Genomic DNA, 10,114 nt, shown 5'->3' with positions numbered 1-10,114 from the left:
AGGATGAACGTCTGAAAGAGGACTTCGCCCCCCCTCATGCCTTCAGGAAAGCCTGTTCTCATCTGGCAGCTGAGAACCTTCTTGGCTTTAAAGACTCCCTCAGTGATTCTGCGCAGTCTCACTTCTGCAGGAGATGCCCATCGCCTTGCAATGGGGACTTTGCTCGGGGCTCCCCTGCAGGTGGCATCAGCAAAGGGGGAACATGGAAGATGCTGGCCACCCCCATGGTCCTCCTACTGCCATCGCTCTAGGGTTCTGAAGCCTCTCCCATCAGCCCTGCCTCTCCCCTTCACTGCCGGGGGCTGAGCGAGACCTATTCCCAGAAACGCATACGGGCATCCACACCTGTGGTTTGAAATAGTCTTTATTTTGTAAACATCTGTGTTTAAAATAGATGAACCCTGCTCACAACTCATATACTGGACCCGAGACACAGCACACAGAGTTTACCATCACAGGGAGATGGGGGTCAGGAGCAGGTAGAGGGCCAGGGCCAGGGCCGGGGCTGGGCTGAACCTCAGAATAGCAGGTGCAGAGGTGGGAGGTGTAAGCAGGCAGGAGTGCCTGCCTGTTCAACAGTCTGGGCCTAATGCCAGACCCCAGGCCACCTCCTGGGTTGGAGAAGTGTAGGGTGGGAGGCCACCTCTGGAACCTGATGAATGTAATGCACCCTAACTTCCCAACCGTCCTCCCCTCCGGCTCCCACCCGACCCCCAGCTGCGGCCCTAGAATGGGGCCAATCAGCCCTAGAATCTTGCCTCTTGCTTCCCCTCCCAGAACCCCTGGGGCACAGTTAAAACAGTTCCCGTGTCCGAGGTGCTCAGCCTGTCCCCAGGGAGAGCTGCAATACTGGCCCCGGGTTGGAGCCAAGGCGAGTATGACCTCGCCCTCTCTGAAGTCTGGGCTGAGGGCACTCTCAGAGCGGACTCTCAGGGCTGACGCGACCGCCCTCCCACCCCCAAGTGATGCCGCTGGTGTCCTGACACCGGAGGAGCCAGTCTCAGGAAGCATCCCAGCCAGCTCTCAATTCACCTGCCAACCACTGGCTGCTCCTGCCCTCCTTTCCTTCCACTCTGCTAACCCGTCCCCCTCCCTGCGTCCTGAGTCACCCCGGTCTGATCCGCCTGGAAGAAAGGGCTAGTGATTTCATGCCCACACCCCATTTTTGGAGTAAGGAAGCGGGGCTCTTAATCCTTCCCATGGGTGTGCCCTGGATTTTGGCCTTAGTTGGTGAATGCTCAATGCCCAGTTGTTCCTTTTAGCTCCGGGCCCAGCCATGCAATGCAGCTAATAAGTAGCTTAAGGATGATCCTCCGACTGTGGAAGGGAGGCAGGAGCCCTGCGGCGGCTGGGCACTGACTTGTCCCTTCTTCCAAGGGCCTTCTTCGGGATACTCCTAGGCCATATGGGGTTAAACACCTTCTTCCTGAACTAAGAGCCCAGCAGGAGTCCTGTTCCCGCCATCTGCGGCCGCAGTGAGGCTGGCAAACCCGCAAGCCTTGCCCTGGGGAGCCAGGGGGGCAAGATGAGCACTTTGTCTGGAAGAAGGAAGAGAACAGCACCGAGCACTTCCTCAGGGCCCGCTTCCCTTCTTCCCATGAAGTCCCCGCTCCTCTCCCACAAACTCTGGGTCTCGTGAAAACCTTGAGCTGAAGGCTGGGGTCAGTGAAGGCCCACCTCTCACCTGCCAGGGGTTGTGGGAAATGCTTTTCTCCCACAAGAACTGAAGGGCCCAGGGAGTCCACATTCCCCCCTGGCCTGCTCTCCCTTGCTGGTAACCTGATATATAGGAACTAATCCTTCAGTTCCCAAGGCTCCTCTTTCTGGCTTGTCAATCACTGCCCGGCTCTCCTCGCCCCTGCAGTGCCCTCAGGCTTTGGTTCAGGTCTTTTAATCCAGGAGCCCAGGAGGGAGGAATTGTGTACGTGCAGAACGGGAGGTAGAGAATGGAGGTGACCTTTTCTCCCTGCCACTCCTCATTTATTTTCTCCTCTGAAGCACCTGCCTCTGAGCCCAGTTCCCCAAGAGGCAGGCGGGCAGGCAGCCAAGCAAGGCCCAAGCTGGGAGAGGTAGGACAGCCCCAGGCCGAGGACCACGTTCCTCCCCACCCGATGTTTCACGTTCCCAGGTCAGTGGTGAGGAGGGCCCGTGGCCCAGGGAGGACGTGGGGAGGGGAGGTGGGCAGAAGCTCCCCACCTCTGGCCCACCCACAGAGCAGGGTGGGGGTTCTCCCAGAAGCTGGAGTCCATCCCCCTGGACAGGGTTAGGAAGAAAGGAAAGAAAGGAGCTGCACCAGCAGCCACAAAGCAGGACGCACAGGGCTCAGGGCGTGGGGGGACAGAGAGAGAAGTGGGAAGGAGAGAAAAGCGGACAGGAGACAAGACGCACTGAGAAGGAGCCTCCAAGTGGCCTCAGCCCTGGACGCCGCTGTCGGGGGAGCTGGGGAGCTCCAGCACATCGGGGCTCATAGCAGGCTGCAGCGGGAACCGGGGAAGAGGCTGGGGGCCGCTCAGAGGTGACAGTGGAGCCACCCTCAAGGCCAGGCTGGGGGAGTAGCAGCTACTGATGTTCCACGGGGTCACCCCGATGAGAGGAGAAGCAGGGCAAAGCCCGGGCTCCCTGTCTGCGCAGGCCTCCTGAGGGGAGGGGGGACTTGTGGGTGCTCCATGCAGGGCCCTCAGCACCAGCAGGTTTTTGAAGAGTTCACTGGGCCCTCAGGTTTGCTCTCATCCTCCTCGAGCTCTGCCAATGCCAACTCTTTGCTGGCACGCGTCCGGACACCGTCCAGCTCCTTCCTGTGGGCCTGCAGCACCAGCTCTGTCAGACGCGTGAAAGACTGGGGAAAACCAAGGGGCATGGGTTAGTCCAATGTTCCCTCCTCTTCCTCCTGCAGCCCTGTAACTGCCCAAGGGGTGAGGACTCATCTGGTGGCTCCTGTCTGCCACCTTCTCCTCTGGCTTCCCCACTGCAGACTCAGCCAGGGACCGGCAGCTGGGCCTGGGAGTCCTCACCTCTTTAATGTTGAGGTTGGTGCAGGCACTTGTTTCGTAGAAGTCCATGCCGTACTCCTTGGCCAGCTGCAAGAGAGGACATTCCTGAGAGGGAGTCAGGGAGGGAAGGGAGGCACCCACGGCACCTGGAGGTACTTCTGCCATTGCCCTCACAACCCATCCTGAGTTGTGACAATTTCTCAGAGGAGGGGACTTCTCAGATGAGGCTAAGAGCTCCTTCTAAGACCCAGGCTGGCACCGACACAGATGCACCCAAAGTGTTGTGGCAGTACAGCACATAATGAACAACATGGGCTTTGGAGGCAAAGAGACCTAGACTTGAATATCAGTGCTGCCACTTAACAGCTGCACGACCTTATTCAGCTGTATGACAAGACACTTATTCTCTCTCAGCCCCAGCTCTGCCATCTGTTAAAGGGCGATGGATGACAGCGTCTGTTAACCAAGGTTGTGGAATGATTAAATGAGGTCATGCATCTCCAAGCACTTGCTTAGCATATGCAGGGCTCAATAAATACTGTTATTCCAGCAGGGTCTGCTTCTACTTTCAGATGCTTCAATAACTAGGCATTATTATTATTTTTTAAATATATTTTTATCAATTTTAGAGAGAAGGGAGAGAGAGAAACATCAGTGATGAGAGCATCGTTCATCGACTGCCTCCTGCACGCCCCACACTGGGGATTGAGCCCGCAACCCAGGCATGTGTCCTTGACAGGAATCAAACCTGGGACCCTTCAGTCCACAGACTGACGCTCAGAAGATGGGTGACTTGTCTCAGTGGCATCTGTCTGTCTTTCTGTCCTCTGTGTGCTTGGGCATCCCCTCAGCACCATCCTCCGACCCTCCTTGCCCACAGGGCCTCTCTGACTATGGGCCCTTCATTCCACATGTACCTTCCTACCTCCTTCCAGTGTAAGGATAGGGAGGGGGTGAGGAGGGGGTGGAGGACTGAAGACGGCAGCTATGCCTGGTGCTGTTAGAGAACAAGCCAACACCTTGAGGTCCTTCCCCGTCCCTAGCACTGGAATGAGCTCTTCAGCAGAGGTCATCTTACTCTGGGGGACTTAGAGTTGGGGGAGTTGCTTCCCAATAGGTCTTTGCATCAGGGTGGACCCCAAATCACTGTCCCGGAGGGCAGAAAGCCAGCTCTCAAGGATGGCCGTTCACCCAGCGCCTTGGCCTATTGTGGGAGGTATGAGGGGCCTGATGGGGGTGATAGAATCCTGGGTCACACCTCTCAGGCCTGGCCTGGAAGGTAGCAGAGAACCCCAGGGATGGATGCGGCCAGCTCACTGCCACGTACCTGCTGCCCCTGCTCTCTTCCCACCTGCCGCTTCTGCTCTTCATCGGCCTTGTTCCCTATAAGGATCTTCTGGACACCTTCGGGCGCGTACTAGGGACAGAGGACAGGCAGGGCCGCAGTGAGTGCTGCCCCCTCCCCCTCCCCACATGTCCACACCGGCCTCCATAGCAGGACCAAACTTCAGAGCCCTGGGGCAGAGTGGCCGACTGGGTGCAGCTGCCGGGCTCCCCCAAGAACCATGGGTGACCACGGTGTCCTGGGGACAGTCTGAATAGGAAACATGGGCTGATTCTGAGGGGCTCTCACCCCCGCCCCAGCCTAAATGAGGGAGTGCTTCCTTAGACTGCACAACTGGCACCTAAGTTGGAAAGGACACTGGACTTAAGCCCAACCCCTCCTTCTACAGATAAAGAACTGTGGACGCAAGAACGTTCAAATGGCTTGCCCAAGGCCCCACAGCTACCATGGCAGAGCCAGGACTAGAATCCGCTCTGGTCCTGAGATTCCAGGGAAGAAGCTGTTCACAGGGTAATTCACTTCTGGGCAGCCTGGCAGGGTACAGAGCACGGAGGGCATGGCAGCTTGGGCTTCTCCCTATAGAGGACTTACCCAGAGGTCTTCATCCCGGGCTGTGGAGGGCAAGCTTTCCTGGCAGCGTTTGCTCGCCAACCCCGAGAGCTTCGGCCTTTCCCATCTGGCCCTCCCTTCGCCTTCCCCTCTGAGGTGCCCTCCCCCACTCCAGTGGTGAGGTGGCATCTCCTACCTCATCCACATCACTGACCCACTTCATGATGTGCTGGTAAGAGCGCTCGCTGCTAATGTCGTAGACTAAAAATATTCCCTGGGGGAGAGAGCAAGAGAGAGGAGGGAGGGGGGTGCGCACAGGCATGGGGCCAGAAGCCGTGTGGTGCCTTAAATGCTGGGTCCCACTCTCCCTGCTCTCTGCTTAGCATAATAAGGACCCCTCAACACCCAGATATATCTTCTTCTGTCTCAGACCCCCAAAGCTATTGCTTCCTAGGCCCACCACAAAACTCTCTGAGGTAGAAAGCCACCAAACATTTGGACCTGGGTCTTCAGCCCAGGGTGGATGGAGGGTGAGGGTGGGGGACCTGCCTATAGTGAGTGCTCAGAGAATCACTGATGAATGAATGGTCCCCAAACAACTCAAAGACCACCTAGGGGCTCCCCTCCCCAGCAGGCAATCCAAGGGCCCTATTTTGGGGGTGAGTGGCACAGATATCTCAAGTACCCAGAGCTGGGAGTGTGGGTGGCAGCATCCCACCTCTGAACCCTGAAAATGGTGGCTCACCTGGGCCCGTCGATAGTACTGCTTTGTGATGGTCTGATATCTCTCCTGCCCCGCTGTGTCCCTGCAGTAGAAAGCCAGTCCCTCAGAAGAGCGGGGACCGTAGAAGCAGGAGAGAAGGGAGGAGCAGGAGCTGAGAGACCCTGTGCCTATGAAGGAAAGACTGGGGAGCTGTAGGGTGAAAATGAATGGGGCTTTGGTCCCTCGGGGGATCTGAGCATACCTGAGTCGGCGGGAGAGGTGCCTGGCCATCTGGTGCTGACAGGGGTAGTGGGCCTTGTTCACTACATCTGCACCAGAAGCCACAACCATAACTGGGCCTTGACAACTCTCTCTAGAATTTGATCACTGTGGCCGGACTGGATGGACTGCTCCACCTCCAGATCCTCTGAAGGCAATGCCCAAACCACTCTGGAGTTGGGCGGCAGCTGGCAAAAGCAGTGAGTGTGGCCAGGAGTGGAGGCCAGAGCCACAGCGGCCCCCTGTGGCTACTTGTGGGAACTGCACCATGCTGCACTGAGGCCCTCTCACCAGCATCCCACTCTAATAGGCGGGGTATAGCCCTTCCTCCTACCAATCCTACCATGAGGGGGCACAGCCCTAGGACAAAGCCTTATTCTCAGGCAAACCCACAGTGGTTAACTTGTCAATTCCTCTCATTTCTGCCTTTTGCTGACTTGTGGTTAATCCCATAGTTTCTTCAGGATGAGATCAAAGATTAAGGCTCCTGGGAGCAGGAGATGGGCTTTGAGGCTTCCATTTCTCTCCAGGAAACAGTGGCCAGTTGCCCCAGATGAAGCCTCAGGGTTTTATGCGTGGCAGCGGCAGCCCGGGAGCAGCCCGAGGTCCTCTCCTCCCACCCAACTCACCAGATCTGTATGCGCACTTTGATGCCATCCACCTCTATGGTCTTCATCTTGAAGTCGACACCTGGGGAGAGGAAGAGAGCGAGAGGTAGGAACTGAGAGCCCACCTCGACCTGAACGGGAAGGCCGGTGCTCACACGTGAAGGGAGCTCCTTTGGTTTAACTTGGCAGAAAGATGGCATGATGTGAGGGCCTTCTATATATATATAACAGAATCATTGATAGGCTCCATCCTGCACACCCACTACTGGGGACTGAGCCCACAACCTGAGCATGTACCCTGACTGGGAATCAAACCATAACTTCCTGGTTCATAGGTCGATGCTCAACCATTGAGCCACACCAGCCCAGGCGGTAAGGGCCTTCTTGAACCAAAACCTGACCCCAAGGAAGTTTCCTGCGCTCTGAATGGGGCTCTCCTTCCTCCTTGAGCTGAAAGTTGTCAGCAGTTAAGAGCCTGAGGTACAGGAAGTGAATGAAGAATCACAGGGGGATCCACTCCATCGCTGCCTCGGCCCCAAACGTGTCTCACTCACTCGTGTTGACGTCTGGGAAGGCTAATTCCTACAAACAGCGATCCACCTCATGGGCCTGGGTTTTTCTCTCTCTGCCTTATTAACAATCGGGAGGGGCTATGGTGCCGTCCTGAACGTGGGGAGGGTGCATGGAGCCGGAGAGAGGACTGCTTCCCACCACGGTGTGTATGAAGCCCTTGGCATCCAGCAAAGGGCCACCAAGGAGAAGGCCTGGGGAACCTGCTGTTGACCAACTGGCTTGCTGTGGGAGGTGCTGTGCTTTGCTGGGAGCCTGGGCTTTGACGTCTGGCCTGAGCTTGAATTCTGACTCTGGCCACTAAATTCATAGCTATGACTCTGGGCACCTTGCTTCTCTGAGCCTCCATTTCCTCATCTGTGAAATGGGGCTATTACCAGTCATTTCAGCGGGTCCCTGAAAAGAACAAGTGACACAGAGTGCCAGGCACCTGGTGGCTAGTCAGCCGCCTGCAGCGATCACCATGCCCTAGTACGGTCCTGGTCACAGTGGGGGCCCGGGAGTGGCTGCCAAGGGCCGGATGGAGAGGCAGTGGCACAGCGTGTCGTTGGGGAGGGAGAGGAAGACAAACGGGCCTCGGGCCGGAGGGGCTAAGCTGCCATGGGACGCAGTGATCTGGCGAACCAGCCCAGGGCAGAAACGTATTTCGGGGAATTTGCAGCAAGAGAAGTCAGCACCGCCAGCAGCACGGGCTTGAATCTGAGTGATGACAGGGAGACGAGCCGATAGGTTTTTATCACGGCGCCTCTCCCAGCTCTGACTGTGCCCAGTGAGTCAGAACTGTGTCTGTTGGTTAATTAAGCTTAAGTCCGGGTACTCCCTGGAGACAAGTCAGGAATGGGCATCGTTAACGAGTTCACAGGTGGAGAGCATGGGAAAGGCAGAGTTCTGGACCGTAGTCCCAGGCTGCACAGCACAGCCCCGAGCTAGAATCCCCACATGGCTGCCAACCCACCTGGGCATCAGTTCTTTGCCAACCGGAATACTTCTGCCCTTAGCCATCCTGTCCCCAGCTTTCCACAAATTCTGACAGATGAAGTTCAGACTCTTCCCTCTCACCACCGAGACCAGTAATCATTTAATTAGAGGGAGAAAGGGTTCAGAACAAACAACGAGAACTGAATAGAATTGGTCAGACGTGAACCATTTGGCCTGCCCACGCCGATTCCTATCTATGGAGCTGTACTTTTCCAGTGGACAGTGCCTGCAGCCATTCTTCCGAGTGTGCGGAGAGGTGAAGAGAGGAGGGCGAGACGGGGAGGGCGCACCTGGCCTTGGTGGGGGCAGGAGCATGCGCACGCCCTCCCTAGACATACAGTTGTCAAGAATTTGCCTCTCCCCAGTCCCTGGCATAGCAGGGAATAAAGAAGTTCTTGTTTTTCTTCCTGCTACAGTGCCTTCTTCCCGGGGGAGGAGGGGACCAGCAATTTTGTTCACATTAGAGTAAACCTAGCTCATCCTCATACTAGCCGAGCACGGCTAGTGCAGCGTCTCGCGCAAAGTGGTCACAAGGGGGCTGCAAAGCGCAGCCCCAAAGACCCCGAAGGTGCGGGCCGGGGTGGAAGGTTCTACATCCTTTATTCCACAAACTCTATGGGAACTGACTGTGTGCCCTGCACGGTGCTCAGTGCAAAGAGCGGCAAAAACGACACACGCTCCCTGCCCTCTCAGAGCTTAGTGGGAAGGAAGCAAAGGCCCCGGGGGTGAGCTAACAGCCCAAGGACAGCACAGCCAGCAGAGGCCTGCACCACGTGCCCTGAAGGAATGACGGAGAGCTGTATGCTAAGTAGGCATAGAGGCCTTCCCACACTTGTGTCCCTGTTTCTCAGAGGTCCCTGAGAAGGGCTGAGCTGGGCGAGGAGATCCCAGGACTAGGGGACCCCCCTGAGGACGAGCACAGGCTGTTGGAAGAGGCAGGGAGGACAAGAAGGTGCCCAGCTACCCTGGGAGTGAGCGCTGGGCTTGGACTCCCTTGCCCCGCTTCCCTCCCTTCTTAGCTGTGTGGCCAGGAACTCTGGGGCTCATAGCACCCCCACCGCTTGTGACCTTGGCCCTCCTGACCACCCAATAAACTTTGTTTTAACGTCTCAGAGAAGCCAAATGCGTCCGTTCTGTCTCTTCATAAGCTCTAAGGGAGAAATACAGAAAGCCTATGCCTTCGGTGGGGGGGATTTTCCTCTCCCCACCCACGCCCTCTCTTCATAAATTTAAAGATGAACAGCCCACGATCCTCAGGGGAATCTGTTCCTTCTACTCTACTCCCCCACACCCCGCACCTTCTGCTGGGTCCACCTGCCAGCCCACCCCTGGCCCTCCACGACCTGTGCCCAGCCGTGGCCCCTGCTGTCTCCTTGAGTGGCTGCTGGCTTTTTCCATTGCTGAGCACGGCGGGCCGTCAAAACACTGGCCTTGTTTAGTCGCCTGCAGACTCATGCTTTGTCACCTCAGCTGGGCCCTCGCGGCTGCTCAGCAAACTGTTTAATCAATGTGTGTTCACTGCTCACATTCCTCACAGCCACTGTCCTCCCTGCTGAAGGCTTGGGTCCCCGTGCGTCCCCTCCCCTCCGCGGAAGGCCTTCCAGAGAATACCCTGGCCTGTCCGAGGGCAAAGCAACGCTGCCTGAGGGCGCCTTGGCTCTGAGGCCCACCTCCGTCCCTCCGAATTTCCTCTTTTCTCCGCCCTCCCTGGGGAAGTCCTCTCTCCTTCCCACGTCTCCCTCGAAGCTGTCCGCGCCAGCCCCCTCCGGGTCACACCCGAACAGGTCCGCCCCTCTCAGCTGCATTTTTTTTTCGTGGGTTCTCAGCCTGGCTCCCCGAGGCAGCACTTCTCAGACTTCCAGGGGCACGTGGGCCCGGGGGAGACGCAGACTCAGACCCAGTAGGTGGTAGACGAGGCCTGAGATGCTGCATCAAGGCTCCAGGGGAGGGTGACACTGCTGGTCCATGGATCACACGTCTGACAGCAGCTTTGGGGACAGTGGTTCTGCAAACGTGGACCCCAGGACCTGCAGCCTCAGCATCGGGCAGCACATGAAGTTTGAGAACCACCGTCTCGCCCATCCCTAGGCAG

The 10,114-nt window shown here is 57.2% G+C and overlaps 1 protein-coding gene across 1 annotated transcript in view; it reads right to left on the bottom strand.

Moving 5' to 3' along the window:
* Positions 1-346: 346 nt before the first annotated feature.
* RAB15 (RAB15, member RAS oncogene family) overlaps positions 347-10,114 on the bottom strand; it is a gene marked incomplete at its 5' end in the record, with an annotated part of 22,512 nt that continues 12,744 nt past the window's right edge. Inside the window, 6 exons of the mRNA XM_006760104.2 lie at positions 347-2,836; positions 3,012-3,077; positions 4,318-4,407; positions 5,081-5,158; positions 5,630-5,690; positions 6,496-6,556. Coding sequence (XP_006760167.1) covers positions 2,678-2,836; positions 3,012-3,077; positions 4,318-4,407; positions 5,081-5,158; positions 5,630-5,690; positions 6,496-6,556 — 515 coding nt within the window. The remainder of the gene's footprint in view (positions 2,837-3,011; positions 3,078-4,317; positions 4,408-5,080; positions 5,159-5,629; positions 5,691-6,495; positions 6,557-10,114) is intronic.

Source organism: Myotis davidii, unplaced genomic scaffold (genome assembly GCF_000327345.1).
Source record: "Myotis davidii unplaced genomic scaffold, ASM32734v1 scaffold337, whole genome shotgun sequence".
Classification (NCBI taxonomy): Eukaryota; Metazoa; Chordata; class Mammalia; order Chiroptera; family Vespertilionidae; genus Myotis; species Myotis davidii.
This window is presented reverse-complemented; position numbering and strand designations above follow the sequence as displayed.